The sequence below is a fragment of the Fistularia commersonii genome, chromosome 1 (assembly GCF_037954325.1).
Source record: "Fistularia commersonii isolate RoL2024-O1a breed Wild chromosome 1, RoL_Fcom_v1.0, whole genome shotgun sequence".
In the NCBI taxonomy this organism is placed as follows: Eukaryota; Metazoa; Chordata; class Actinopteri; order Syngnathiformes; family Fistulariidae; genus Fistularia; species Fistularia commersonii.
Genome location: NC_141284.1, coordinates 21,435,000 through 21,461,427, shown reverse-complemented (window position 1 = coordinate 21,461,427; position 26,428 = coordinate 21,435,000). Strand labels below are relative to the sequence as shown.

The 26,428-nt window shown below is 44.3% G+C and overlaps 2 protein-coding genes across 2 annotated transcripts; both read left to right on the top strand.

Annotated features, from left to right (window-relative positions):
* The first annotated feature begins 1,131 nt into the window (after positions 1-1,131).
* id3 (inhibitor of DNA binding 3) lies at positions 1,132-3,199 on the top strand. Its single transcript, XM_086154502.1, has 3 exons — positions 1,132-1,574; positions 1,818-1,891; positions 2,358-3,199. Exons 1-2 carry the CDS (start codon positions 1,272-1,274, stop codon positions 1,869-1,871), a joined length of 357 nt encoding a protein of 118 aa, XP_086010628.1. The 5' UTR covers positions 1,132-1,271; the 3' UTR covers positions 1,872-1,891; positions 2,358-3,199.
* Positions 3,200-8,357: 5,158 nt separating this feature from the next.
* On the top strand, positions 8,358-23,103 carry e2f2 (E2F transcription factor 2). Its single transcript, XM_086157668.1, has 7 exons — positions 8,358-9,007; positions 15,203-15,305; positions 15,679-15,898; positions 16,507-16,668; positions 16,764-16,878; positions 17,009-17,204; positions 21,283-23,103. The coding sequence occupies exons 1-7, from the start codon at positions 8,744-8,746 to the stop codon at positions 21,525-21,527; spliced, it is 1,305 nt and encodes a 434-aa protein (XP_086013794.1). The 5' UTR covers positions 8,358-8,743; the 3' UTR covers positions 21,528-23,103.
* Positions 23,104-26,428: the final 3,325 nt, after the last annotated feature.

Sequence of the window (26,428 nt, the reverse complement as noted above, 5' to 3'; positions counted from 1 at the left end):
GTCTGCCAGAGAGGGGAGTGCGCGTCGGGGTGAATGGATGACGTCGGGAGGCTGGCGCCAGCATGTCTGGGACTGGCGCGTTAGATCAACACAGCTGGGCCGGGATAGGACACACAGCTGGCCCGGGCCTGCATTCCTCCACAAAACAGGATTGTGAGAAAAGGGGAAAATAAGACACAAATAGGAGCAGAACGGGACGCGCTTTGATGCGTCCTGAAAATGTATTTATCCCGAAACAGCCTTTATCTTCAACGGTCAGACCTTCGAAAACAGCCGGAGTGCCCTTGATACTGGAGCTGAGCTGGAGGCGCGATAGATTACAAGAAGTGTATCTGCACACACACACACACACACACACACACACACACACACACACACACACACACACGGTCCTCTGCCGCCTCATTCTCATCCAAGCATTGTATTGCTCATTATGTTACATGATGTTAATAACAGTTTGTTAATGAACCGTGTCAGCCCTCCTGTGACGTTTGCCCTACATCATATTTGATTTTTCATCTATCTATCTATCTATCTATCTATCTATCTATCTATCTATCTATCTATCTATCTATCTATCTATCTATCTATCTATCTATCTATCCATCAACTCTGTAGATTATAATGACTGAGAGGCCCACGGGGGGGATTTGATTAAATTTTAGATTTAGGAACTAGCAGCAGCTGTGGCAGTAGCAGTAGCAGATGTAGTAGTCATAAGAGTAGCAGTAATAGTAGCAGTAGTAGTACTAGCAGTAGGAGGAGGAGGACAGAGAGCGTTAGTGAATGCATTTCAACAAGGGGATGTAAAGTAATCAATTGTTTTTTATTTACTGTGGTTATTATTGTTATTATTGTTTTCCAGGGGGGGCATCTTCCTTGATCCCCCCTACTTTAGGACTTTGCTATCTATTGCAAATAAATTCCACCACCTGAAAGGGGGTAACTAACTGAGGTAATTGATTGACAATCCCCTTCAGGCATCCAAGTCCAATTTCCTCATTCTTTCCGATTCCTCCACCGAGGGGCAACTGGCCAATGGGACATGAGCTCCTCCCTGCATCGGCCAATCAGAGCCCGGTGCGAGGTCGGGGGCGTATCCAATCGCGTGGTATATAAAAACTAACTGTACGTCGGTCTGGCGGTGAAAGCGCTTCCCAGGAAGAGGACGGTGTTACACTCGACGCTCTCTAAAACCCTCGCCGGTGTTGCCTGTTTTTTTTTTTTCTAATTTTGCTTTATTTTATCATTTTTATTTTCCAAATTCCGCCATGAAAGCCATCAGCCCCGTCCGCTCGGTGCGGAGCTGCTACCAGGCCGTGTGCTGCATCTCGGAGCAGAGCATCGCCATCGGCCGGAACAAGCACCCGTTCCTGGAGGAGCCTTCGGGCGCCCTGTGCGACATGAACGACTGCTACTCCAAACTGAAGGAGCTGGTGCCCAGCATTCCCCAGAACAAGTCCGTCAGTCAGGTGGAGATCCTGCAGCACGTCATCGACTACATCTTCGACCTGCAGATCGCACTGGAGGCCGGGGATGCGGCCGCCGCGCCGGAGGTCGTCCTGGCCATAAAGGTGAGGGGAGACGCCGCCTGTCAGTCGGAGGCTCGTCAACAAACCCATATCTGAATGAATATATATACATATCTATCTATCTATCTATCTATCTATCTATCTATCTATCTATCTATCTATCTATCTATCTATCTATCTATCTATAACATATCTCTCTCTCTATATATAGAGAGAGAGAGATACATACAGCGCGGATGTTGCAAGATCCTTAAGCACCTCTTTCTTTTTCTGCTCTCCATCCAGACTGCGGACCTCACTCGGAATTTCTCCAAAGACGGGGGTCGGTTGTGCCACTGAGGACCCCTGCGAGACACTCGGTGCGTATTTCCATGCGTTTGCAGATAAAAAAAAAGAAAGAAAAATCACAAGACAGTGTGCGCGGAAAACGGTCTTATCTGCGGGACTACCCCTGTCCAGCTGTGAGGGAGAGGAGGGGAGAGGAGAGGGGGAGAGACACTGAGAGAAAGAGAGAGAGATGTGTCTTGTTTTGTTTTGTGAAATAACTTAAAGTTCTAGAAATGCCGTTGAGAATAGTGTCGGCATTGATGTGTTGGGGGAGCGGAGGTCTCCCTGCTCTCCACATTCACCATGCCCGCTAATTAGACAGGCCCCGTGAATGTGTAGCGGATTCATTGCTATCTGCCTGGGGTTAATGAAAGTTCCATGCTCGGCGCCAGTCTGTCTGCTCCCCTCTGCAGGGAGGGAGGGAGGGAGGAGGAGGAGGAGGAGGGAGAGCTGGAGGGAGAGATCTGACTTCACTTTTCTTCCTTTCTCTCCACGCAGGTGCAGGGAAACACATGTCTCCACTTCACTCCGGGCAAGAGGACAAGAGGGGCAGAAAAAGGGTGGGATAGGTATTTGGGAGAGAGGGAGAAGATGGAGGAGAAGGCGGAGGGGTTTGAGGAATAAGAGAATAATGAGAAATATGAACAACAAGAAGAAAAAAAAAAAAAAGAAAGGAACAGAGCGGACTGTTTCCTGGCGGTGCACGGGACTCCCGTCTTTGAGAAGACAAATCAACACACCAAAGCAAAAAAAAAAAAAAAAGAAGGATTTGAGGATTTGGAAACTCACCACGACCAGCTCCGCTCTGCAAACCTGGGATACCCCCCTCCCGTAGCTAGAAGTAGAACTACCGGTTCCCCCCTCCCTCCCTTTCTCTTCCCTGTTTGCGTTGCATTCCACGCAACATTGCAGGGGGTGGGGGTGAACTCCGCAGTATTTATCCACACCCAACTTGTACCATTTCTATACATCGTCTCACCTCATCTCACATACTCAACCCCTGCATTATACCTTCCCCCTCCCTCCACCCCACAATAGTTTTCTAGTAATTTGGAAACTGTTACAATTTCATGCGAATGTGTACATATCTGCTGTGGGTATGTGAGGCATGAGTGGATGTTTTTGTTATATTATTTTTAATTTTTTTTTTTTTTGGGGGGGGGGTGACAGTTTAGTTTTTCATAGATATAATCAGAACTCTATACTAGAGTGAATTGTAAAGGTTTGTAGGGATTGTACTATTTCTACAGACAACGTGCTGTGAGTTTCATAAACTCCTTATTGTAAAGTTGGCTTTGTATGTTCTTATGTAATTGAATAAACAACAGATGTGAAACGGCTCCAAACGTCCTCTATTTTTTTTTTTAAACGGGTGGCATTTGTTCATGCTGTCGTCGGAGGGTGAATTGTGATGAAACGCTGATACGACAGGATGTGTTCAGATGAATCTTGAGGTCGGGTGGCTGGAAATCAAACAAAGGGGAGTTCCTGAGCGTGCTTCTATTTTTTTCTGCTCACAATCACCGAAGTTGCTAAACTCACTGAAAAGAGGATGTTATGTCATTGAAAGGCGGCCGAGCAGCTGCTCTGACCTTTCCTTCGACATCTGAAGACAACTGATGGAATCATATGTTCATCTGCTGAAATCCCTTTGCAAAGCGATGAACATCCTGTACATACAGTGATTAAATGTGTCAGTATAGGTGCACATGTTTGTGAAGAAAAATGACGAAAATAAATAACAAAAAATGACCATACAAGTAAAAACAGGCCAATTAAAACATACATTTCACAGATACTCGCTCACACATTGAATAAACTGCTCCACCTTGTGTGCCCACCGGGAACTTCATGTCTGTATTCGAGTTCTCAGCGACTCTTTTCTCAACACATCGAGATAACATGTTTGTCTTCTATATTCGATTTGAAAAGCGACTGATTTTATTGACCGTTTACAGATTGTGTTTTTTTTCTGAATGCGCGCTCAATGTGCCAATGATCCCTTTGATAAGCCACACAAGCATTTAAAGCTTATCGTTATCGATTGTTTATTGTGCAGTAACAATCATTTATCATTTTGATTTTCAAATATCATTTTGATTTTACTCCAAACATATTTTAAGTTATAATTTAATGTTTTTCAAACCTTGTTATTAAAGTGCCGGTACCAGTAATTGCCACAAGATGGCGCTGTTCTATTAACATTCAGTGTCTTCCCATCTGACAGCAGCCGGAACCGGAAAGCGACACAACAGCTTACGCTTTGAATTTGAAGATCCCGAATATCATGCACTATATTTATATATAGTTGCGTAACATCTCAACCTCGAATTCAGGTTCACCGAACTTCAAACCTGCTTCAGGCCTTGGTATGTGTAATGTTTCTCGGTTTGAGAAATGTACCGTGTGTACAAGAACGATCCGTGGGACGTTAGAACGGGTGTAGGCTTTAATGGCAGAGCACATTCCAGAGTGAGAATAAGAAGAAGAAGCCCCAATATCGGTTGGAGGATACCGCTTATTTAGTATACGTATCATCAACATTAAAGGCTCAACATTAAAGGATCAACACTAAGGCATCAACCTTATGACATCAACATTAAGGCACCAAAAACCTTATGACATCAACATTAAGGCAACAATATATACCTACGGAATATTACATCCGCCTTCTTTTAAAGGAAGCACTAAGTCTCTGTGGTAAAGCTTACGGCGGAACAAAATAGAGTATAGTAAAAGTGGCCTGTATACAACACTAAACAATTATCCAAATAGACTGAAAATGTCGGGTAAACATAGACAAAGGCTAGAGATCTAAATGACTCTAGGTTTGACCTCACGGCCAGAACGAGTATGGTAGCTAGTAGTTGGTGGTGACTTCGAGTTACAGTCAGTCCCTTCAGGTACATGCTGAACTTCATAGTGGTCACAAGTGGGAACGGTTTCTTCAGAGTCCATCAGGTGGCGACGATTTCTCCTGTACTGAACTCCGTCTGGTGTTTGGATGTTGTATGATCTGGCACTGTCTGCTGCACTCACAACAACAGCTGGTTTCCAACGTCCATTGTCCCGAAAGCGAATCATTTGTCCTGGATGAAGAGCTGAGAGTGGCTTTGAGGATCTATCATAATATTTCTTTTGGTAGCTTTGGCGAGAGGCTCTGATGCTATGAGTAGCTTTGTGGCTTACCGCTTTTGGTTTTAGCTGGTGAGAGGTGCATGGCAGAATTGAGTTCAGGCGTCGGCTCATCAGCAGCTGGGCCGGTGATTTGAAATTGTCAATGGTTGTATTGCGGTATTCAAGTAGACTCAAATAAGGATCCTTGTGATCAACTTTGGCCTTTTCCATAAGTGTCTTGGCGATGTGGACAGCTTTCTCTGCAAGACCATTGCTCTGTGGGTAGTGTGGACTTGAGGTTACGTGTTTGAACTCCCACGTATTTGCAAATGCCTCAAACTCCTTGCTTGTGTATTGTGGGCCGTTGTCTGAGATCACAAGTTCAGGAATACCATGCCTTACGAACGATGCTTTGAGTTTGTGTATTACTGTTGTCGAAGTGGTGTTGTGCAGTTTGTCCAACTCAAAATATCTGCTGTAGTAGTCAACGGTAACAATGTAGTTGTCGTTGTTCCAGGTGAAAAGATCGGTAGCAACCGCTTGCCATGGCCTGTTGGGGATCAGGTGGCTGATCATGGGCTCCTTGGTGTTTGCTGGTCTGTGCTCCAATGTCTTCCATGTCTTCTATTTGTATATTCATCCCTGGCCAGAACACTATGTCACGAGCTCTTTGCTTGTACTTTTCTGTTCCCATATGGCCTATGTGAATTTTGGATAGCATCTCTGTGCGGGGTGACTCTGGCACTATTATCTTCTCCCCTTTAAAAAGGATATTGTTTATGTGAGACAGTTCGTCACGATAGTTCCAGTATTCCGCAATGCGCAGAGGGCACTGTTTCTTCTCCTCAGGCAATCCATCTTGAATTGTCCTTTTCAGAAGTGTCAGTTGAGGGTTCCTTTCTGTTTCTTCTTGTATCAGTTTCAGTTTTGAGTCACTGACGGGTAAGCTTTGGTACACTGTATGCACATGCAAATCCATACCTTCCTTGAGGCTGTCATCAGGGTCAGGGAGTGATTTCCTTGAGAGAGCATCTGTGAGAGGGATGTCTCTGCCTGGTGTGTGAATGATGCTGAAATCGTATCTCTGCAACTGGAGAATCATTCGTTGCAACCTCGGAGGAGCTGCAGTGAGAGGCTTGCAAAGAATGAATTCTAGTGGCCTGTGGTCACTTTCCACGATGACCTGACGCCCATACGCATACTGGTGAAAACGCTTGCATCCGAACAAGATGGCATATAGCTCTTTCTCGATCTGTGCGTAGTTCACTTCACTGTCTGTGAGAGATCTGGATGCATAGCCGATGGGCTTACCTTCTTGTAGCAGAGTCGCTCCTAGACCATACTTTGAAGCGTCGACCTGTAGCCTCAGTTCTTTCTTGGGGTCATAGAAAGCAAGAACGGGGCCTGGCTCGCGTGTTACAAGGTCTTTCATTTTTCTAAATGCTTCGTCATGCTGTGTATCCCAAACAAACTCACTGGACTCTTTCAACAGATGTTGCAGAGGTGCATTAATGTCAGATAGCATGGGGGCAAATTTCGACAGATAGTTGACCATGCCAAGAATGGTTACGAGTTCACCTTTGTCCTTGGGTGGCAAAACCAACCACTGTGCAGGTCATGCCTTCAGTGTTCCTATTAATCTGACATGTTTGACAATTGCAACTATCAACTTGTAAACCAGAGTCCACTGTCACGTTCAACTCCCACAACGACAAATAAGAAGGGGCTTCATTGATTCACAATTTCAATAACTGTCAGTTGAATTTCAAGCTCGGCCTGGTGTGTCCTTTGTCTTTCTCGGACCACGTCAGCACTAGACGTGAGCACCTCCTATTTGCCGCCCCCGGGTCCAAATCCAGGCCGGCGCCTTGTTCGATGTGGCCTTCAAAAGCCCGCAAAGCATATCCATTATTTTAATAAATGTCATACGCTTAACCGCCTTTATCTATTTGCCAGTTTCCTACAACTAAACAAAGGAGTCCCTCGTGACTCTGGATTGTGACACATCACTGATTGCTCGGTCGCATGCGGTAGTAAAACAGGAAGAGTAAGAGGGTCGGCCGTTTGAGCCGCGCCATGTCGAGATATCCGGGACTATATTTGCTTTTCCAGTGTCTAATCCATGTAACATGTGCACAACAGAACATCTCCACCGACAGCCTTTCGTGATTTTAATTGCTATAAACGAATGGTTGCACGGTGACACAATTCTCCTCATATGTATTTCAAATTCAAGGATGACAAAGGACTTGGTAGGAGTCTTCTGCGCTTTGGCCAATGAGGTCATGTCATATGGCTTGTTCTGGTTGCTATGGATGGGGGTGGGGCTGTTTTCTTTCAATATCTCCTCTGAGCCAATAAGCAAGAGTGGTCGTGAGTGAATCCAATTATCAAATAGTCTGCTATCTCTGGTGACACCCTGCTACCAGCGGCATCGCCCCCGGATACTTTCCCTAGTGTCAGCAAATGGTGTCCTTCCCTTTCATTCAATGAGATAACTTCTGAAAATACCCTTCTTCGCTGCTTATTCTCACACTGCGACGTCAAACCCCATCACACGCAGCTTTATCGGCACAAAAGCACTTAAGTATCAAGTTTTCAAAATTACTTTATTGTTGTGTCCACGTGAAATAAAATGAAATGAAATTAAATGAAATAGCATAGAGTAATGGCAAATGTGAAAGTGTGGATGGGAATGCAAAAACAGCTAAAAATAATCAATATCCCTGGCCTAAATTCTCCATGATACATATATGAATAAATATTTTCCTGTATAAAAACTGGATGCATGAATACATACATACAAATACACTGCGCGCATGACTGAATACATACATACTTACATACATACATACATACATACATAGATAACATGAGAGTAAGGAAAATTAGTGTCATCTAATATATGTTAGTGTTTATCTATTTTCTTGATAAACCAAAAATGCCATTGACTTAGCAAACATCAAACACTTGTCCAACTTGCATTGAACGTCATAAACTTTTATATACGTCTTTGCGGATTTCCAATACTGTAATTCCCTGCAGGTCATTTTGTGGGGTAAGCTCATTCCCCAGATGATTCACACAATAATAATAATAATAATAATCGAAGTTTGGGTCAATGCTGCATTTTGTCGCCTGTTTGTAGCACTGGAGTGTTGCAGAGAGCAGGTGGAGCTGCGGGGAGAAGCGGAGGCTCCTGTCCCTTTAAGAGAGTCCCGCTCGCGCGCGGACAACTGCTTTATGCAAATGAGACAAGCCGAACGTGCCGTCAGCCAATCAGAGTCGAGCTCCAACCGCGGGAGATCTTCGCGCGACGAACTTTGGCGCTAAACTTCCCCTCCGTGTCCGCTCCGTGTCCCCCCTGTCCCTCCGCTCCCTCTTTGAACGAGCAGCGCGGCTCGGAGCTAGACGCCCCTCGGACCGGCTCGGACTCCAAATCGGTGGAACCGGGAACCGGCAGCTCGGGACGAGCTCGACCGACGAAGAAACGGGCGTCCGTCCCGGACAACCCACGCGCCTCTCTGGAACTTCTGAGACGGGTTAGTCCGGACTCGGGCGGACGGACAAAGACCCGCAGCGCCGGCGTGACAGTCCAAGTGTGTGTGTGTGTGTGTGTGTGTGTGTGTGTGTGTGTGTGTGTGTGTGTGTGTGTGTGTGTGTGTGTGTGTGTGTGTGTGTGTGTGTGTGTGTGTGTGTGTGTGTGTGTGTTTGAACGCGTGTTCCTTTTCGTTTCGGACTCCTGACGGATCGAACCGTGGAGGCAGATGTTGCGGCTGCCCCCCCAAGGCGCGTCCCCGGCCGCCGGGCTCCCCGGCTCCCAGCAGAAGATGCTCCTTATGTCCGCTGGAGCCGTGAAGACCGAGTTCTTCGGCAGAGGAGTCTCCAGCCCGCCAGGGAGCTCGGTGCCGGCCGGGTACTTCACCCAGATCGGCAACACGGCCGCGGCCGAACAAAGAGCCCACAGCTTGTACTCCACCCCCCATGGACCCGAGGCCAAGCCCGGGAGATCATCCACCGGGCGGCTGCCGGTAAACAATGACACACACACACACACACACACACGTCTGAAGTTATGAGTCCAGAATATCTTCCATCTGGTGGAAAACATTGAATGTCCCCCCACTCCTCCTCCTTCGTCGTCTTCTTCTCCTCCTTTTCTTTTTTGTTCTCTTCTTCCCCCTACTTTTTCTCCTCCTTTATGTAACTCGGGGACATATTGCATTTTGCCCCTCAACTGGACATTGTGACCTTGTGGAAGTGAAACGTGAAGGCAAGGTTGAAGTTGGAGTTCACCTTCCACAAGGCCACAGGGAATATGAGCACATTTTTAGACCAATGGGGTCCCAACAAGGACTGCTAGAGTTTACAATAATCCTTCACTAAGTTTATTAATGCCTTTGTTACCATGTCTCCACATGTAAACAACTTGTTTTCTAAAAAATCAAAAAAATCTTTCCTTCTTCATGTCCTCTTCTTCGTCCTCCTAGGTGTGACATCTTTTCTCTCAGTGCATCAGAAGCCTGTCCACGCCGGGCGGTGTGTGTGTGCGTGTGTGTTTGTGGGGCCAAGGGTTACAGCTAGTGTTTGAACAATGTTCGGGGCCCCTTTCTTGAGAAGAGGAAGGCTAAGCGCCCCCCCTCGGAGGAGCAGCGGCGATAGTCGTGTTGTTAGGAAATGCAGCTTCTACTGCTGGTGAATGGAAGAATGATGCAGTTTGTGGAGGTCGGAAATGGCGCGGGAATGGCTGCCCCCCCCCCCTTCCATGATCCTCCTTCCAGCTGTTGGTAGCATGTGTGTCTGCACGGCACCTGCTCCTGTTCCACTCATCCTCCAGGCCCTGCAGGACCTATGCTGCCTGCTCGGGGTCACAGTCAGGTCGAAACAGGATGGACGTAAACCACGGACAGAAGTAGTGGAGCAAAACTGTGTCGATTTTCATTTTAAATGTAGATCTTGTAGATGCTCATGGATCTAGTCGGCTGACAGGGTTAGGGGTTAGTGTGTGCGGGGTCTTCAAATCTTAGTTAACCCCCCGCCCTCGGGCCCCGATTCACCAATAAGTCTCAGAAGAGGATTAGTTGGATGTAAGTAAAGTGAGAGAGAAGCTGCCACCTGGCCGATGATGCGACGGTAAATGTAGTCTGAATCTGCGTTGTGTTCTTCCATTCTACCAAGTTGCGTGTTGGCGCTGCCGGCATGGATGGTTGAATGAATGGATGATATGATTTGATCGGGTTCATTTGTCTCCTTTACTAACCGTGAGGTGCGAGAGTCACGCAATAATTTGCAAAACACCACTCGCCAGAGTGATAATACTGGAGGCACCTTGCCAAAAAGAAATGAATTAAAATGCACTGGTGCAAAAGACATAAAAAAATTTTTTTAAAAAAATGACATTTCATGCGCGACCAAGACATTTTAAGGTTTCCAGAAAGTCAGCGATGCTGAAACCGTGTCTAGGAGATCCTCTTGAGCTCAGGGGCTTCTGTTTGGCAGACACATGTAAAATAGACAAACTGTCAGGACAAAGGCAGAGAGATATCGACACCTGCTTTGATTTAGCATCCTTGCCAGTTGTGTGTGTGCATTGTGTGTGTGTGTGTGTGCATTGCCGAATAACCAACATGAGGGATAAAGTGAGGCAGTTAACTTGATTGGATTTTATTTTGCAGACAGGTGTTTTGGGATTGTGCGGTTGCACAAAGTGAGGTTGAAAGACTGAAATAAGGGTAATATTAATATCCTTTTAAATTGCGAAATATCGGAATGGTGCCAGCCCTCAGTTGGAAGACGTTTCAAGATTTCATTGTGCTGGTGAAGCTGTACACTGTGACAAAACCGATGTCTAACATTATGAAATGGAACAACTAACTGCAGGGCGTGATGTCATGACTCATCCAGATTCGTGCAAGACCAGCTTGCACAATAAAGCTTTCTCAAATGCTAACATTTAAATCTATATAAAATAAACCACACTGATTTTTTTTTTCTTTCTTCTCCACCCTCACTGGCCAGGCTTTGACACCTATGCACTGGTGTTAAATGAATATTTAATTAATATATTTAGATGTTATCTTTGCACGTCTATAGGGCCTTATGCACATGGTCTATTGTTTGTTTAGACACCGATTTACACGTGTTTACATCTCAGTACGTGAGTACAGGGGTGAGTCTTCTGTGGGCTGCTGACTCATCATCTTGACTCCTGAGAATGAGGACAGAGAACAAAATGCCTGCCTCATCATGTGTGTCCCACTTCCTTCAAGCTGAACTAAACCCTTCCTGCTCAATAAGTTTCACTGCTTTTGATCAACGAACTTTTACTCTACCCCTAGATCGAGTGCATATCATATCCAGCAGCAAGAGTTATGTTTGACCTATTATTGCTGAATAAAGCTGCGGTGTCCTGCTCGAAAACATGCCAAGTGCAGTAAAATGCAAATCGGCATTTGCCGCAGTGTTTGTGCCGCTGTGTCCTTGTAGGATGATCATGTGTTGCTCAAGGCCTCGCCTCCAAAGTCCGGGGAAATTTGAATGTTGTTCTGAAAAATTTTCGCATTTGACTGTTTGGGACACAAGCCCGCCAGATTTGCTTGAAGAAAATGTCACTTTGACTCATTGCCGTCACACTCGGTCCCCGCTAATGTCATGCCTGTGAGTTTCCAGGTTTACGTTAGTTCAGTTTGGTGCCAAAAATTCAAGAGTACTCATGAATGGTCCTCTCTGATACCTGGGAATTAAACAATATTCCTATACTTCTTATCTCAACTGTTTTTCTCATGTCCCATTGCTGGAGTCATGTTAGCCACCACACCGACTGTGCGCATTTCCAGAGCCATCCCTGAAGCACAATTTAGTCCATAGGTGGAGTCTTGCATGAGCAGCCTCACTTGCACTACCAAACCCCCAAACACTAGATCCTATCATTCATGTTTGTTTTTTAACTTCTGGAGGCAAGTTGACAAAATCATCGTTAATGCAGTTATTGTTATTGACTCGCGGGGGTGTGGTTGAGGCATACTGTAACCTGCCTTGGGCATTGTCTCGTGTGGTCGGACAGGCCAGGTGTGTTGATGGTCCCTGGTTGCAGCAGTACATCACGTGACCACAACTGTGAGCATGACAAAGTATCATCTAGATGTATAGAGACAATAGTAAAGTTTGCAGGAACCGTGCAAAGAATGTAAAGCAAACAGAAGGAGCTGTGTGGAGCTGCGTGGTCTAACAGGACAAACCGGACGAGGCTTGGGCAAACGTGAGGGGCGTGCATCTTGGCCCTGCAGATAAGCGAAGGGAAGAACAGTTTACCTAGGTATTTTCCAGTTCGTCTTTCAGCCCCTGTAGCTTTAAACAGAGATTCTTTAAAGAAACTAAGCATGGGTCGATCAGACAGGGTCAATGTCAATGTGCAGCATTGATATTATTCTTACCCGTCTTGTATCTATAACATAACCAAGAAAATCAAAAACATACTACGAATGTATAAAGGAAGTCAAAGCTGATCAAGTTTCCACAAGCTGGATTTCTCTCTCTTTATGCCCACGGTTATCAGACTGACTGGCTGTAGTCGCATCTGTACCACTGGCCACTGCCTGCAACACTCACCCATGTCACTTTACTGGAGTCCTCACATAATAGTTTGTTCATTTTTAGCCTTGCACAGTTCTTTTCTCTGTTCTTTTTAATGTTTTAATTTATTATTATTGTTCAATGTCGTGTGATACCCTGTCCTCTGCCCTGTGCTTCTGCGATACCCAAATTTCCTCTATGGGGATCCATAAAGTATTATCTTTTGATAACATACACCAGTGTATATTGTGATGCCCCCGGTTGTATGTAGTTCTGCTACAATGTTTGCTTTTGTGGTTTTCTGAAGAAATATAAACAAATTTGTCCAAATTGTTTTTTGAAAGCAAAGCCCCAACTAACATCCTTATCAGCCCTGGAGTTGGTAATTCCTTCATTTAGCATGCTGACGTGCCGATCTAGGTGAATGTGGATTTCCTGCTTAACATAATCATCTTAGCATTGTTGTTATGTGTACATCGGCATGCTCGAAGTGCCCCTGCCTCACACATCTGCTAGCATGGGTGCAGACTCTTCCATTCTGCCGTTTGATATTCTTGCAGTCTTGTGAAAAGTCTTGTAACGTACTTGGAGTTGCGAGTAGTTTTGCAATTCCAAGAGAGGTCCCAACAGGAGCCGGGGTCCCCAGTCAGGCCTGTGTCTTTCATTTGCGTAAATTGCTGGGATTAGAATCGGGTCAGGCACTCACCGGCGCATTTGCTGCGCTGCTCCAGATGTCGCCGGTCTGAGACAGGTGGACATGTCCGAGAGCAGCCACCAGACAAAGGGCCTTTAATTTTTCACATACAGGCATATTCATACATCACTTTGGTCACTTGAATGTGTTTCCCATCGCTGAACTAGTCAATGCCGAGGGTTATCCAACCGGACTGCAGAGAGTAGAGGGATTTGTGCCAAAGACTCTTGAGTTCAAAAAGAAGCTGAATTGACGTCCGTGTCTGAGTAAAAGTGAACTTGCTTCCGTCACGGATGCTACCAAATGAGCATTCACTGCTCGATTCCCTGACCTTTGTTCCAGATGTCGGTTTTTGAGATTCTTCTATTCTTGGATGCAAACCAAAGCCTCTTTTGTATCTAATTGGTCGATATTGATTGTATATTGAACAGACCCGAGACTTTTGTGAGACCTCAGACAGCAGCTCAGTGGATACAGCAAGATTTTGACAGCAGGAGTCAATCTTGTCATTGACGTCGTCTTCGACTGTCCTTTTGCTGCTCCGTCTGCCTGCCTTAAAATGATGTCGACCAGTTGCGCCGTCGCAAAATTAGCATGTCTCTTTCACGTCAGAGGAAACGACCGAGGGGGAGGCGCAAACTGCCACTCAGGGAGGTGCTCCTGTTGGTGTTTATGGATACAGCATCTTTACTGGCAGATATTTGCCCCTCACTGAGATACTGGTATCTGCTGCAGGTCTGACCGCATGAATGCTTAGAGGCCCGTGCAATCTGAAACCCAACATCCGACACAGAGGTTAGCGGCTGTCTCACACGGATGTTTGAGGATGTCTCGCTCGAGGGAAAACAGGAGTTTTACTCTCACTGGGATTTCCATCCATGTTGCAACAACATCGCTTCATTTAAGGGCAAAAGCAGTGGATGGTTAAAGGGTCACTCCTTATGTAGCTTATTCAGTGTCTTGTCAAAGAACACTTCTACATGCAGATATGAGGAACCGGGAATTGAATTGCCGACTGGGGGGACGCCAACCGAGCCAAATTAATTGTTGTTAAAATCAAAGAAATCCCAACGAGATGTAACTCGCGTTGAATGCGGAGCTCAAGAACCAACTTTATTTTCAGCAGAAAATGTGAGCAAACCCTTTGGATCGAATAACATCCGTCTCATTTTCCAAACAAAACACCAACTGCAAGCAAACAAAATAAACTCGTGCCGCAAGGCTTATGAATTGAAAAACATTTTAAGATTATGAGCAAATTAGTGTCAGCTGTCACAGTGCAACTTGAAGGTTTCCATTTGGAAATTTCTACTATAAATAAAATATGCTAATTTCATATTGCAGTCTGAAGTACACGTGTACTTTTGCAATAAATGTCGATGCATTTAAATTAAATCGTATTTAATAAGTCATAAATCTGCCGAACGTTCTATTGAATCTGCGTTTGGCTGAGTGGAAAAGAAAAGGGAAAAGAGGGAGAGTTTTCAGGGGGAGAAGAGGTCATTGAGTGATTCCAGTGATTTCCTGGCATTTTGCAGGGGGACAATTACCCAGCTCAAACACGCTCACACACACTCTCACACATGCACACACTCAGATTAGTCCTCTTGAATTGCTTGGGAAAGTGTGAGGGGATGCTTTGTTCCTGCACTCGAGGGCTGTTGGCACATTTATGACACAGCACTTTTCAACAGCCCTTTCTTTAACACGTTTGCCAGCATTGATGTCACAATTCCATGACTTAAGTCTTAACTTGCTATTATTTAAAGTCAATGGGGATTTTTAAAGCCAGCGGGACAGACAATTGTTTCCAGCTCAGGACAAACAACAGGGGATGAGCCCCAGAGTAAAACCATTATTTATTCCTACGACGGATATGTCATGGAAAACAACTTCATAGTATCAGCTCTTGGCTTGTGTTATTTTCCCCCAACGTATCTGCCAACTTCTGTCTCTACAGGCCAAAAGAAAGCTGGACTTGGAGGACCCTCTTTATCTGCAGGAGTTTCGCACGCCGAAAGGCAAAGCCTGCGTTGCAGCGGCACGAATACCGAGTCCAAAGAGTGAGTGGACAGCCGGGCGTTTTGCGTTACCATCGGGGATCGTACAAACTACACTGATTCAGTGACAGGGCTACATTTTTAACATTCCTCTCATGGCTGTGTAGAACATTGGTTTTGAAACCTGACATTGTAAATGACTTTACAAGCTTCACCAAGTGTAGCAAAAGCTTACCATGGGTGCATTGTGGCGAAACAGCAATTAGGATATTTTCTCCTAAAACATAATCTAGGTAGTTTTACAAATGCCACTTAAAACCAGAAATCCTCCATCCTATGTTAGTCTCACATATGCAAGTAATCGACTGACATCTTCCAGGTGAAAGCACCTACACAGGCCCTGCTCTGTAACTCCTGCTTGTGTTTTCGCTCCCAGCGCCAAAGTCTCCGGGCGAGCGGACGCGGTACGACACTTCTCTGGGCCTCCTCACCAAGAAGTTTGTTGGCTTGATTGCTGAGTCTCCCGACGGTGTCCTCGACCTCAACTGGGCCACCGAGGTCCTGGAAGTCCAAAAGAGACGGATATACGACATCACAAACGTCCTGGAAGGAGTGCAGCTGATCAGAAAGAAGTCCAAGAACAACATCCAGTGGTTGTGAGTACAAATACAAGAGAAGAGTAAGACAGAGCCCCGATAATGTCAGTCAACTGTTTTAGTAGACCTTTCCATCCAGCTGTGTTGTGATCGATGTGTGTGCAGTGAGCATGATGGTAAAAAGGGAGGACTAATGCATCTGTGTCAGATTAAAAAAAAAACAAACACATCTGTCGAGGTTCTCAGTCATCCAGGTCATGGACGGACGGGACAAGAATAAAAAAAACAACAAAAAAAAACACCTCTAAAACCTCTACTGCTACTCTCTCTCATGCTGTCAAATGTCTATCATCTTTTCACCTCACCAGCAGTTGGTATCTGCCTGCACTTAATACTTTATAGCTAATACTTTAATGCTCACTGTTTCATGTCATGCTACACTCTACTATTTAAATTGCACTCTGTTATTATTATTTTGTTAATTTCATGTCACCATGGGATTGTGAGAAACGTCTTCTTGATTCCTCTGTATGTCCAGTACATGCAGCAAAATTGACAATAAAGTTGACTTTACACAGAAGTTATGTGGAATGATATTTGGTTGTTACGCACTGCATTTTTTTTGCAGTGGGAAAACAACTCAAGCCAGTTCTCCTGTGTTTTCCTAGAGTTGGGGATGTGTTTGAGGGCGGCGCGGGTGGAGGGGCAAAGGCGTGCGCCCTGAGGAAAGAACTTTCCGACCTGGAGAGAGCGGAGAGGTGCCTGAATGACCTGATCCACTCCAGCACCGTGCAACTCAAACAGCTCACTGAGCACAAAGACAATCAAAAATATCCTTCCTCGCCATCGTGCAGATGAACTCGCGTGTCAAACTAAACATGCTTTCCATGTGCTGCTGTCGTTACCCCTTGACCTCACGCTATAAGTTGGGCTATGTGATGTACCAGGACATCCAGTCCATCGCCACTCTCAAAGACCAGACCGTCATCGCCGTCAAGGCCCCCGCGGAGACAAAGCTGGAAGTTCCAGACACAGCAGAGGTGAGAACACGTTGTTACATAACTTCTAATTTGCCCCTGTTCTGAGGTCCTGTCTTTTCCGGCTAACCTTTAATCATATGTTTATAAGTTCATGCATGAGTCGTTTTTACCTTCCTTATCGCCGTGGCAGGGATCGTTGCAGATCTACCTGAAGAGCAAAAACGGTCCCATTGAGGTTTACCTGTGTCCGGAGGAGGGGCTTGAGGATGCCAGTCCTGTTAAAACCTCTGTCACTCCCAAAAAGGAGTCTCCGCAGCCCAGGGCAGCGCTGGAGGGAACCCCTACGGCGCAGCTGGGCCTCAGCGTCAAAAGTGACCATGTGGAAAGTAAGATGATCACATAATCCAAAAACATGCAGGAGGTTCAATGGAGACCCTATAACCATACATTGTCCAGACTTGTGAATGTTTGTACGTCCGTCCCTCGTCATACCGCAGTTCACCTTTCGCGGTGTCACTGTATTGCCAATTTTTAATCTTTGATATAAAATTATGTTATATCAAAAAATAGATATAAAAGATATAAAATGGTATGGCAGATTAAAAATCCCTTTTTTGAAAATTTGCGAAAGGGCTTAATACTGCAGATGTTTTTGCTCTACCACAGGTTTCTGTGGTATAAATGTAGTATTCTGTACTTTCATTCCAATTATTCCTAAGGTAAAATAAGCATTTTCTAGGGTTGTAACAAATCGAAGCATAGTGTTCTGCATCGTGGAGCCCGATTCAGTCAGCGACTGTAGCATCATTCTCTGTATATCCTGCACAGAGCATACATTCAGTATCTCACCTTGGGATCACTACTCCTTTAAGGGTATAGGAAGTGTTTCTAAGATTGTGGGAAAGGTTAATAAGAGCGTGAGAAGATTCATAACGCTTGTGTGTGTGTGTGTGTGTGTGTGTGTGTGTGTGTGTGTGTGTGTGTGTGTGTGTGTGTGTGTGTGTGTGTGTGTGTGTGTGTGTGTGTGTGTGTGTGTGTGTGTGTGTGTGTGTGTGTGTGTGTGTGTGTGTAGACCCCTACATACAGTAGCGCAAAAAAGAATTTAGTTAGCCACCAATTGTTCAAGTTCTCCCACTTAAAGATGAGAGGCCTGTAATTTTCGTCATAGGTACACTTCAACTATGAGGGGAGAAAATCCCATGTCTGATTTTTAAAGAATTTATTTACAAATTATGGTGGAAAATAAATATTTGAGAAAAACTTTGTTATATACCCTTTGTCGGCAATGACAGAGGTCAAACATTTTCTGTAACTCTTCACAAGGTTTTCATGCTGTCGCTGGTATTTAGCCCATTCCTCCATGCAGATCTCCTGGAGAACAGTGATGTTGTGGGGCTGTTGCTGGGCAACACCAACTTTCAACTCCCTCCAAAGTTTTTTTTGTGGGGTTGAGATCTGGCTAGGCCACTCCAGGACCTTGAAATGCTTCTTCTGAAGCCACTCCTTCGTTGCCCGGGCAGTGTTTTTGGGATCATTGTCATGCTGAAAGACCCAGCCACGTTTCATCTTGAATGCCCTTGCTGATGGAAGGAGGTTTTCACTCAAAATCTCATGATATAGGCCCCGTTCATTCTTTCCTTTACACGCTTCAGTCCTGGTCCCTTTGGAGAAAAGCAGCCCAAAGCCTGATGTTTCCACCACCATGCTTCACAGCAGGTATGGTGTTATTTGGATGCAACTCAGCATTCGTTCTCCTCCTAAAATGACTAGTTGAGTTTTTACCAGAAAATTCAATTTTGGTATCATTGGACCTTAGGACATTCTCCCAATCTTCTTCTGGATCATCCAAATGCTCTCTAGCAACCTTCAGACGGGCCTGGACATGTACTGACTTAAGCAAAGGGACACGCCTGGTACTGCAGGATTTGAGTCCCTGGCAGCGTAGTGTGTCACTAATGGTAGCCTTTGTTACTTTGGTCTCAGCTCTCTGCAGGTCCTTCACTCGGTCCCCCTGTGTGGTTCTGGGATTTTTGCTCACTGTTGTTGCAATCATTTTGACCCCACAGGTGAGATCTTGCGTTGAGCCCTGGATGGAGGGAGATTATCAGTGGTCTTTTGTGTCTTCCATTTTCTAGTAATTGCTCCCATCATTGATTTCTTCTCACCAAGTTGCTTACCAATTCTAGATTCAGTCTTCCCAGCCTGGTGCAGGTCTACAATTTTGTTTCTGGTGTGCTTTGACAGCTCTTTAGTCTTGGCCATAGTGAGTTGGGAGTTTGGGGTGTGACAGTTTGACGTTGTTTGAGGTTGGACGGGTGTCTTTTACACCGATAACCAGTTCAAACAGGTATCATTAATACAGGCAACGTGTGGAGGACGAAGGAACCTTATAAAAAATAAGTTAGAGGTCTGTGAGAGCCAGAAATCTTGCTTGTTTGTTGGTAACCAAACACTTATTTTCTACCATAATTTGCAAATGAATTCTTTGAAAATCAGACAAAAATAGAAGTTATTTTCAGACATGATTTTCTGGATTTTTTTTGTTCTTATTCTGTCTCTCATAGTTGAAGTGTGCCTAGGATGAAAACTACAGGCCTCTCTAATCTTTTTAAGTGAGAGAACTTGCACAATTTGTGGCTGAATAAATACTTTTTCGCCCCACTATATATGTGTCCCTGTGATGGGCCGGTCCAGGGTGAACCCGGTCTTTCGCCCAATGACAGCTGGAATAGTCTCTAGCCCATCCACAACTCAGACAGCAGGATGACTGCTATAGATAATGAATAGATAAATGCTTGTTAATTCCATTACAATGAAACACAAATGGCTTGCTTGTTTCAAAGCGACACCTGCATAAGTGTCACCAAAAACAAGCAAAGTATTCTCATTCCCCCACCGCCAACACAGAAACACACAACAGGCAAACTATTATGCATCAGTGCCCTGTCAGTAACAAATGCATATATTTAATGTCAAACTAAACTCCCGAGGACGATCTCGCTCTGCAGTAGACGTCTTTGTTTTCACATGGGGAAAGAGCAAGGTTTGTGTGCCAGACGTCAGAATTACATCACTGCCCAAATGTCAGGACCTCATTTAAGTTTGGAGCCGGAACAGGAATGAATAGTCGTGTGTTTTGGGAAAGTGAAAACAGGCCTTGGTGGAGGGGAGGCAGACATTGAGACTGTGGGAGGAATCAATTGCAAGAAATGCGCGCATGTTCAATAACACACACACACACACATACATATACAAAGTCAATCAACTGATGAAGAATCTGCTTTTGTTACTGTTTTAATTCTGTTTTAATGGCAGATTCTAAATCAAAATAGAAATAGACATGACCTACAACTCCCTGCATTTTAAGTGTTAACCTTCTCCAGGCAGATGTTGCAGATTTGCGACAGCCAAATATCAGATTTTTCCTGCAACTACAACTTAATTTGAGCCTGAGAGGGTTAAACCTGCTGCAAAATGTTTAGTGAGAGAGTTCACATGGTGACGGCACTATTATTTACAGAACAAGCAATAACTGCACTAACAATTCTTTTGTGCTCCAAATCTATTATACATCCTTTTTTTTGGCAAAATTCATTATGATCTGTCTAGTCAGCATTGTAAAAGTATTCCCAAATTCCATAACATTCAATGCACTAAATGTTCTGCCTACATAAATGAAAACATTATTGAGTGAACATGGTCAGTTTTCTAGGCATTAACATTGAAAAAGTTGTACGAGCAATAAAAAGATATGCAAGTTCATACAAAATAGTCAAATTCACACGTTCACTGCAGCAAATGTAATCAGTCGTCTTGCCCGGTCACTGTGAAGCAATCCTCTGCCTCCGAAATCTTCCCTGTTCCTCACTTAGTATTCTGAGTGGCGCCACTCAGTGGCTGAAATGCAGCACCACAGATAGCCCTGTTTCCCATTTCAGGCAGAGCATCTTTTACCACAGTGCTCGTTTAACTGCTTTTCCTATCTATGAATATAAAACTATCAATGAATATAACTGTAAATATTTTAAGACAAATCTCAAATGGCACGGATCAGAATGTGCACATAAAAATCCACAAAATCACACTCATAATGTTAATCTTCTGCTCTCTGGGCTTCTGTCCGGACACTGGGAATGTCTGTGTCGTGTGTTATGGTTTGTCAGAGGACCTGGGGTGCAGTGTGTATAGATTAAAGAAACGCTTTGTCTGAAAAAGCCAGATTTGCGAGGTGAGACTCAAGGCTTTATTTAAAAGTCTATTCAAAAGCTCTGCAGCTTAGTATTTACAGATACAACCTCTGTGAATGCACTGAAATAAATCATATTGTACATGAATTATTTATTGATTGCATGAAAGAACAAGGATTATCACAATGATCACACCCACGATCATGCATATGAAGTTGAGCTTTTCTCTTGTCCTTATTCTTCTTCTGACCCTTCTATGTCCTTTTCTGAAATGCAGCGGACGCATCCACGTCCGCTCCCGCCTCCACTCTCCTGGACGTGGAGGGTCTGCTCGGCCTGCCGCCCAGCCTGCTGCAGATCACGGAGGACCAGCTCCCCGGCACATCGTTCTCGGCGGACGCCAACGCCTCCTTCGTCAGCTTCTCCCCGACCCTGGATCACAGCGACTACCTCTGGAGTCTGGAGGACGGCGACGGAGTGTCAGATTTCTTTGATACCTACAACTTGGGAGATCTGTTGTAGAACCGAGACGATGGGCGCGGGGACGTTACACTACCAAGCCATCTCTTTCAAATGGCACTGATCCAGAAGGAGGATGACCCTTCTTTAATTGTATAAAATAGTCCGTTGTACATAAGGGGAAGTGAGACTGACCAATAGAAAACAATGGCGTTTACAGTCTTCCAGCCAATTCCTCCGCATGAAGTCGTTGCTTTAATCAAATTGTTTACAAGAGGACCTTCTCTTCGTTTCTTCATTTATGTGTCGCCGACTTCAACTGGCAAACAAACGCTCGAGGTAGTTAGTGATCGGAGGTCGCGCAGCAGGGGTCGGGCCTTGCAACTTTCAGAGTTTGGCATTTATACAAAGAAAACTATTCTCTTGATGTAAAAATGCTTACATTGCACTTCCATTGCATTATGAGTAGAAGACCCCTGCTGTGACTAACGAGAAAAATGCGTTTTCTCTATTTAATTTTTTTTTAAATATTGTCTTATTATTGCTGTTCTCAAACCAGCAGGCGTTCTGGGATTGTTCCCAATTTTAATCTTTGAAATACTTTGTGGGGCTGTTTCATTACCGAGGTGCTTTCATGTGCTAGGCACTGCTCCTAGCGTGTTATCTCAGGTATTTTCCAAGGTCTCAAATGTTTGCGACACGCTTTGCAGCCCGTAGGGGGCAGACTCTTACCGCCACAGCTTTAACTGCCGAGCGGCTTTACACAATCCTGTCACTGGATAGTCGCTGAGCATCAGCCTACCAAGAAGAGGAGGGACATTTGGAAGGTTTTAGGATCTCCGACACGATTTCATGTTTGGGTGTCGGTGATCAGCAGGTCTTTGGAAGCTTTATTTCCAATCCTCTTTGTGACGTGATATATATATATTTTTTTTAATAAATTATTCTTAATAGATTATCTTAGATGATTAAGATGCCAGTTGTGTTTCCATTGCCGTATCGCAGTAGGAGGGACAGTAACTTTTGTAATCAAGGTTTAATTCTAGTGTGTTTACCCGTTCTGAGCCCGAAGCGTTGAGGAATAATCCAAGCCGTTCAGATGGGAAGCCCGTCAACTCATTTCCCACATACTGTGGTAGAACTTCCAGCTGAGCTCAATGCAGCACTGACTCTTATCTGTTCAATGTTTCATGGGGCTTTTTTTTTTTTTTGTGTGTGTGTGTAGAATATGGAAGTGTGAATTCCATAACTGTGTTCTCAGCTTCCCGTCTCGTTGCAGAGATAAGCTAACCGTGTCCTGTCCTAACAAAACTTGAAAAATGTGTGTTTGGGTGTGTATTTGATAATTTGGGAAACAGGCCTCCTTGTGTGTTTGAGTGGGTTTTTTTTTTTTAAGTTTAGTTTTAGAAAAATGAATTCAGAATATGTAGTATGTTGTTTTTATACAATGAGCATTATTTTTCTGGTAATTGTACATAAATGGTTTTGTATTTATACCTATTTTTCAGATGTTTTTTTCAACATCATACAGGTCTTTGTGAAGAAGGTCAAGCTGTGCTTGTATGACATGCAGCACTTAATATTTGATGATATTGTGTGGTCCGTTTGAAACTGAATAAATACCGAAGCCATGGTTTACACAAGGGATCAGGCTATATTTGTATAAGTTTTTAACTACCAGATCCTTGTTGTTGCTCATATAAAAGCACAACTACATTCTAAGGCACATATCTTCTTTTTTTGAACTTAATGTGTGCATGAATGATGCATGCCTTACATATGGCCTGGAATTGGATCCATCCTTTTCTTCTTTTTTTTTTTTTTTTTTTTGTTGAATGACATTTTTGTTTTCTGGACACATCTGGACTGCAGACTCCTGAGCTTTACTGATATGATGAACAGTGACATTTTTCCCTGACCGGAGAGAACAGGTTGATGTCGAGTGTGACGAGGCCCTAACTCTGCACATTCAGACAAAAAGACACACACACACACACACACACGTAGTCCTTTGTGTGAGAGTTGCTTTGGAAACAAGCTGACAAAAAGTCCTGGACTTCCAGAAGGTCAAAGTTCAGCGGGTCACCGTGGAACGCTTCATTCAGGATCAGAGGGATGCACTTTTTAACAACTGCTCTCCATTTGTGTGTGTGTGTGTGTGTGTGTGTGTGTGTATACAGTATATACTGGTATAGGTACTGCACTATTTACTGATGTTACGTCATGAAGTGCCTCCAGGGCGGCAGTGTGATTGGCATCAGTAAGCAAAACGCTTGGCCGCAGTGAAACAAGGGATGCTTTCAGAGGACAAGCCACAAACAAACAACATATAGAAAGAAAAAAGGAACGCGTTTCCTGCAAATTCCCGCTCTGGCGAACATTCAGTGCCCATTATTGCTAATTGCGTAATAGGCTCATATGTGTTTAACATGTAAACTACAATGACGGATGCCGCCGGACCACAAAGAGTGGCCTGGCTCTCCTCGGTGCGTCAGGCCAACCAAGAGGCCGCAGACTGAAGAAGACGTGGTAGATCCGGCCCTTTTTAAATCGCCATTTGCACAAATCCATCTTTGTGCACTGGAGCGGCAAGGGTCAGAGGTCACTGATTCGCAGAGGCCGTTTCTGCCACAACACTGCCAGGCATTCTTCTCTAAGACAGTTATTATTACTTGCATTAAGGGTAAATGCTTTTTCATGACTATTGTTGGTTTTAGTTTTCTTTGCAGGGCGTGCAGGGCAAAAACACACACACACACACACACACACACACACATGCTGCCATATTAAGCTGTGGGCGTCTGCAATGTTTGTTTGCATTGGAGTCTTAGATTCTTTCCCCGGGCAGGTTGAGCCTGACATGCTGGAGAGGTGTTTGTGATGTTGTTTTCGAGCGAAAATGGGCTTCTATTCGACACACAAAAAAAAATGATCTCAAAGTTAACAAAAGTAACATGAAGTAATTCCCTCTTCAGATCTGGGACAAGGAACAGAGAAGTAACTGTGACAGCATTACTTGTTGACGTCTGAAGGGATGGGATCATGCGTCATGCTGATTCACAAACAAGTCCGACAACCTTTTGTCTGGGAGGCCAAACCTCTGCAAAATTTTGATCATCTTATTTTCTGATGGGGGGGGATTTATATCTTATTGGGGTTCCTGGGCCAGTGCAGTGTACCCACACTTTTAGCGGGAGTTACGTTCCAAGACCCCCCGCGAAAAGTGTATTTCTGCCAAGAAGAGACTTGATCATTTCGATGGTGTTTCCAGATATATTAACCCTCAACGAACCTCACCTAACTCTTCACGAACATCCCACAAACTGTTATCAACCCACCATTGACTGCATTATGCTTCCCGCACTCTTATACAGTACGCGAAACACTTTTGGATAATTGTAACAGACAATAAAAATTGAAATACAACACAAAATGTACAATTAATTAGTAAATTAAAATCATATTAAATAGAAAGTAAATAGAAATTATTTATGGAAATTTATTGGAAAAGAAATAAGATTTTATATTCTTAATAAATGATTGTTTAGGGTACCCGTTGAAAAGACCTTGCTGCTCTGAAACTTGAATGATGAGGAATTTGCTGCACAGTAGCTGTGGCGATGAATACTGATCAGGCACCGCAGAGCAAATGAGAGCTCTTGCCATTTTACTGAAGCTTACGGTCACTGTCTTCCGAATGTGAGCCTCGTCTTTGTTAATGAAGCGAACTGTAGATACATTAATGGTGTGATGGCGGCCAGCTTCACCAAAACTTCTGCCCTCCTTTAATGTATCAAGTTTTAACTTTTCAGCAATAGTTAGCATCTAGGTACTACGCTTGGGATCTAAACCAGACTTTTGGGTAGATTTTTAGACTTTTGGCATAGAGGGCACAGTAGAGCGTGTTGTTATTCCATATAAGATCTCGCGTTGGTACAATGGTAGGAGTGAGACTGCAATCCTGGGTATCTTTGTTTCACAAAGTGGCAGAGAAGTATGTTAGACTGGTGCAGGACATGTATGCTAGCTGTGAAACAGTGGTGCAGTGTGCTGTGGGGGTAACAGAGAGGTTCAAGGTGAAGGTAGGATTCCATCAGGGATCAGCTCTGACCCACTTCTTGTTTGCAGTGGTGATGGACAGGGTGACGGATGATGTTAGACAGGAATCTCCATGGACCATGAAGTTTGCAGATGACATTGTGATCTGTAGTGAGAGCAGAAAACAGGTAGCGGAAATTCTAGAGAGGTGGAGGTATGCTCTGGAAAGGAGAGGAATGAAAGACAAAGAGACAGGAGTCAGAGATCTCAGAGATGAAGATGCGAAGGTTCTCTTTGGGAGTGACCAGGATGGATAGGATCAGGAATGAGTCTATCAGAGGAACACCACATGTAAGATGTTTTGGAGAGAAGGTCAGAGAAGCCAGACTGAGATGGTTCCCTCATGTACAAAGGAGGGATAGTGAATATATTGGTAGATGGATGCTGGAATTGGAGCTGCCAGGCAAGAGGTCTCGGGGGAGACCAAAGAGAAGATTTATGGACGTAGTGAGAGAGGATATGAAGGTAGTTGGTGTGAGAGAGGAGGATACGGAGAATAGAGTTAGATGGAGAAAGTTGATTCGCTGTGGCGACCCCTGAAGGAAAAAGCCGAAGGAAGAAGAAAAAGAAGCAAAGGAGATCTCGAATTTTATTTATTTTATAAAAAAATAATTTTAATTTCATTTACTAATTCAATTTAATTAAATTTATTTTTAACCGTTTTTTTCTTTTTAGGCCATTTCATCACGAAAAATTCAAAAAGCGCAAAAAAAGAGTCAAGGAATGATAAATCTCGAAAACTGAAAAGAAAAAAAAAAATGCAAAGTAGCGAGGGTACACTGTATTCCATTAGAGAAAAGTGACAGCTCTCTTTGCATTACCTCCAAGTGGCTGCAGCTGTGCATGTCACTGACGTAGGCCGCCTT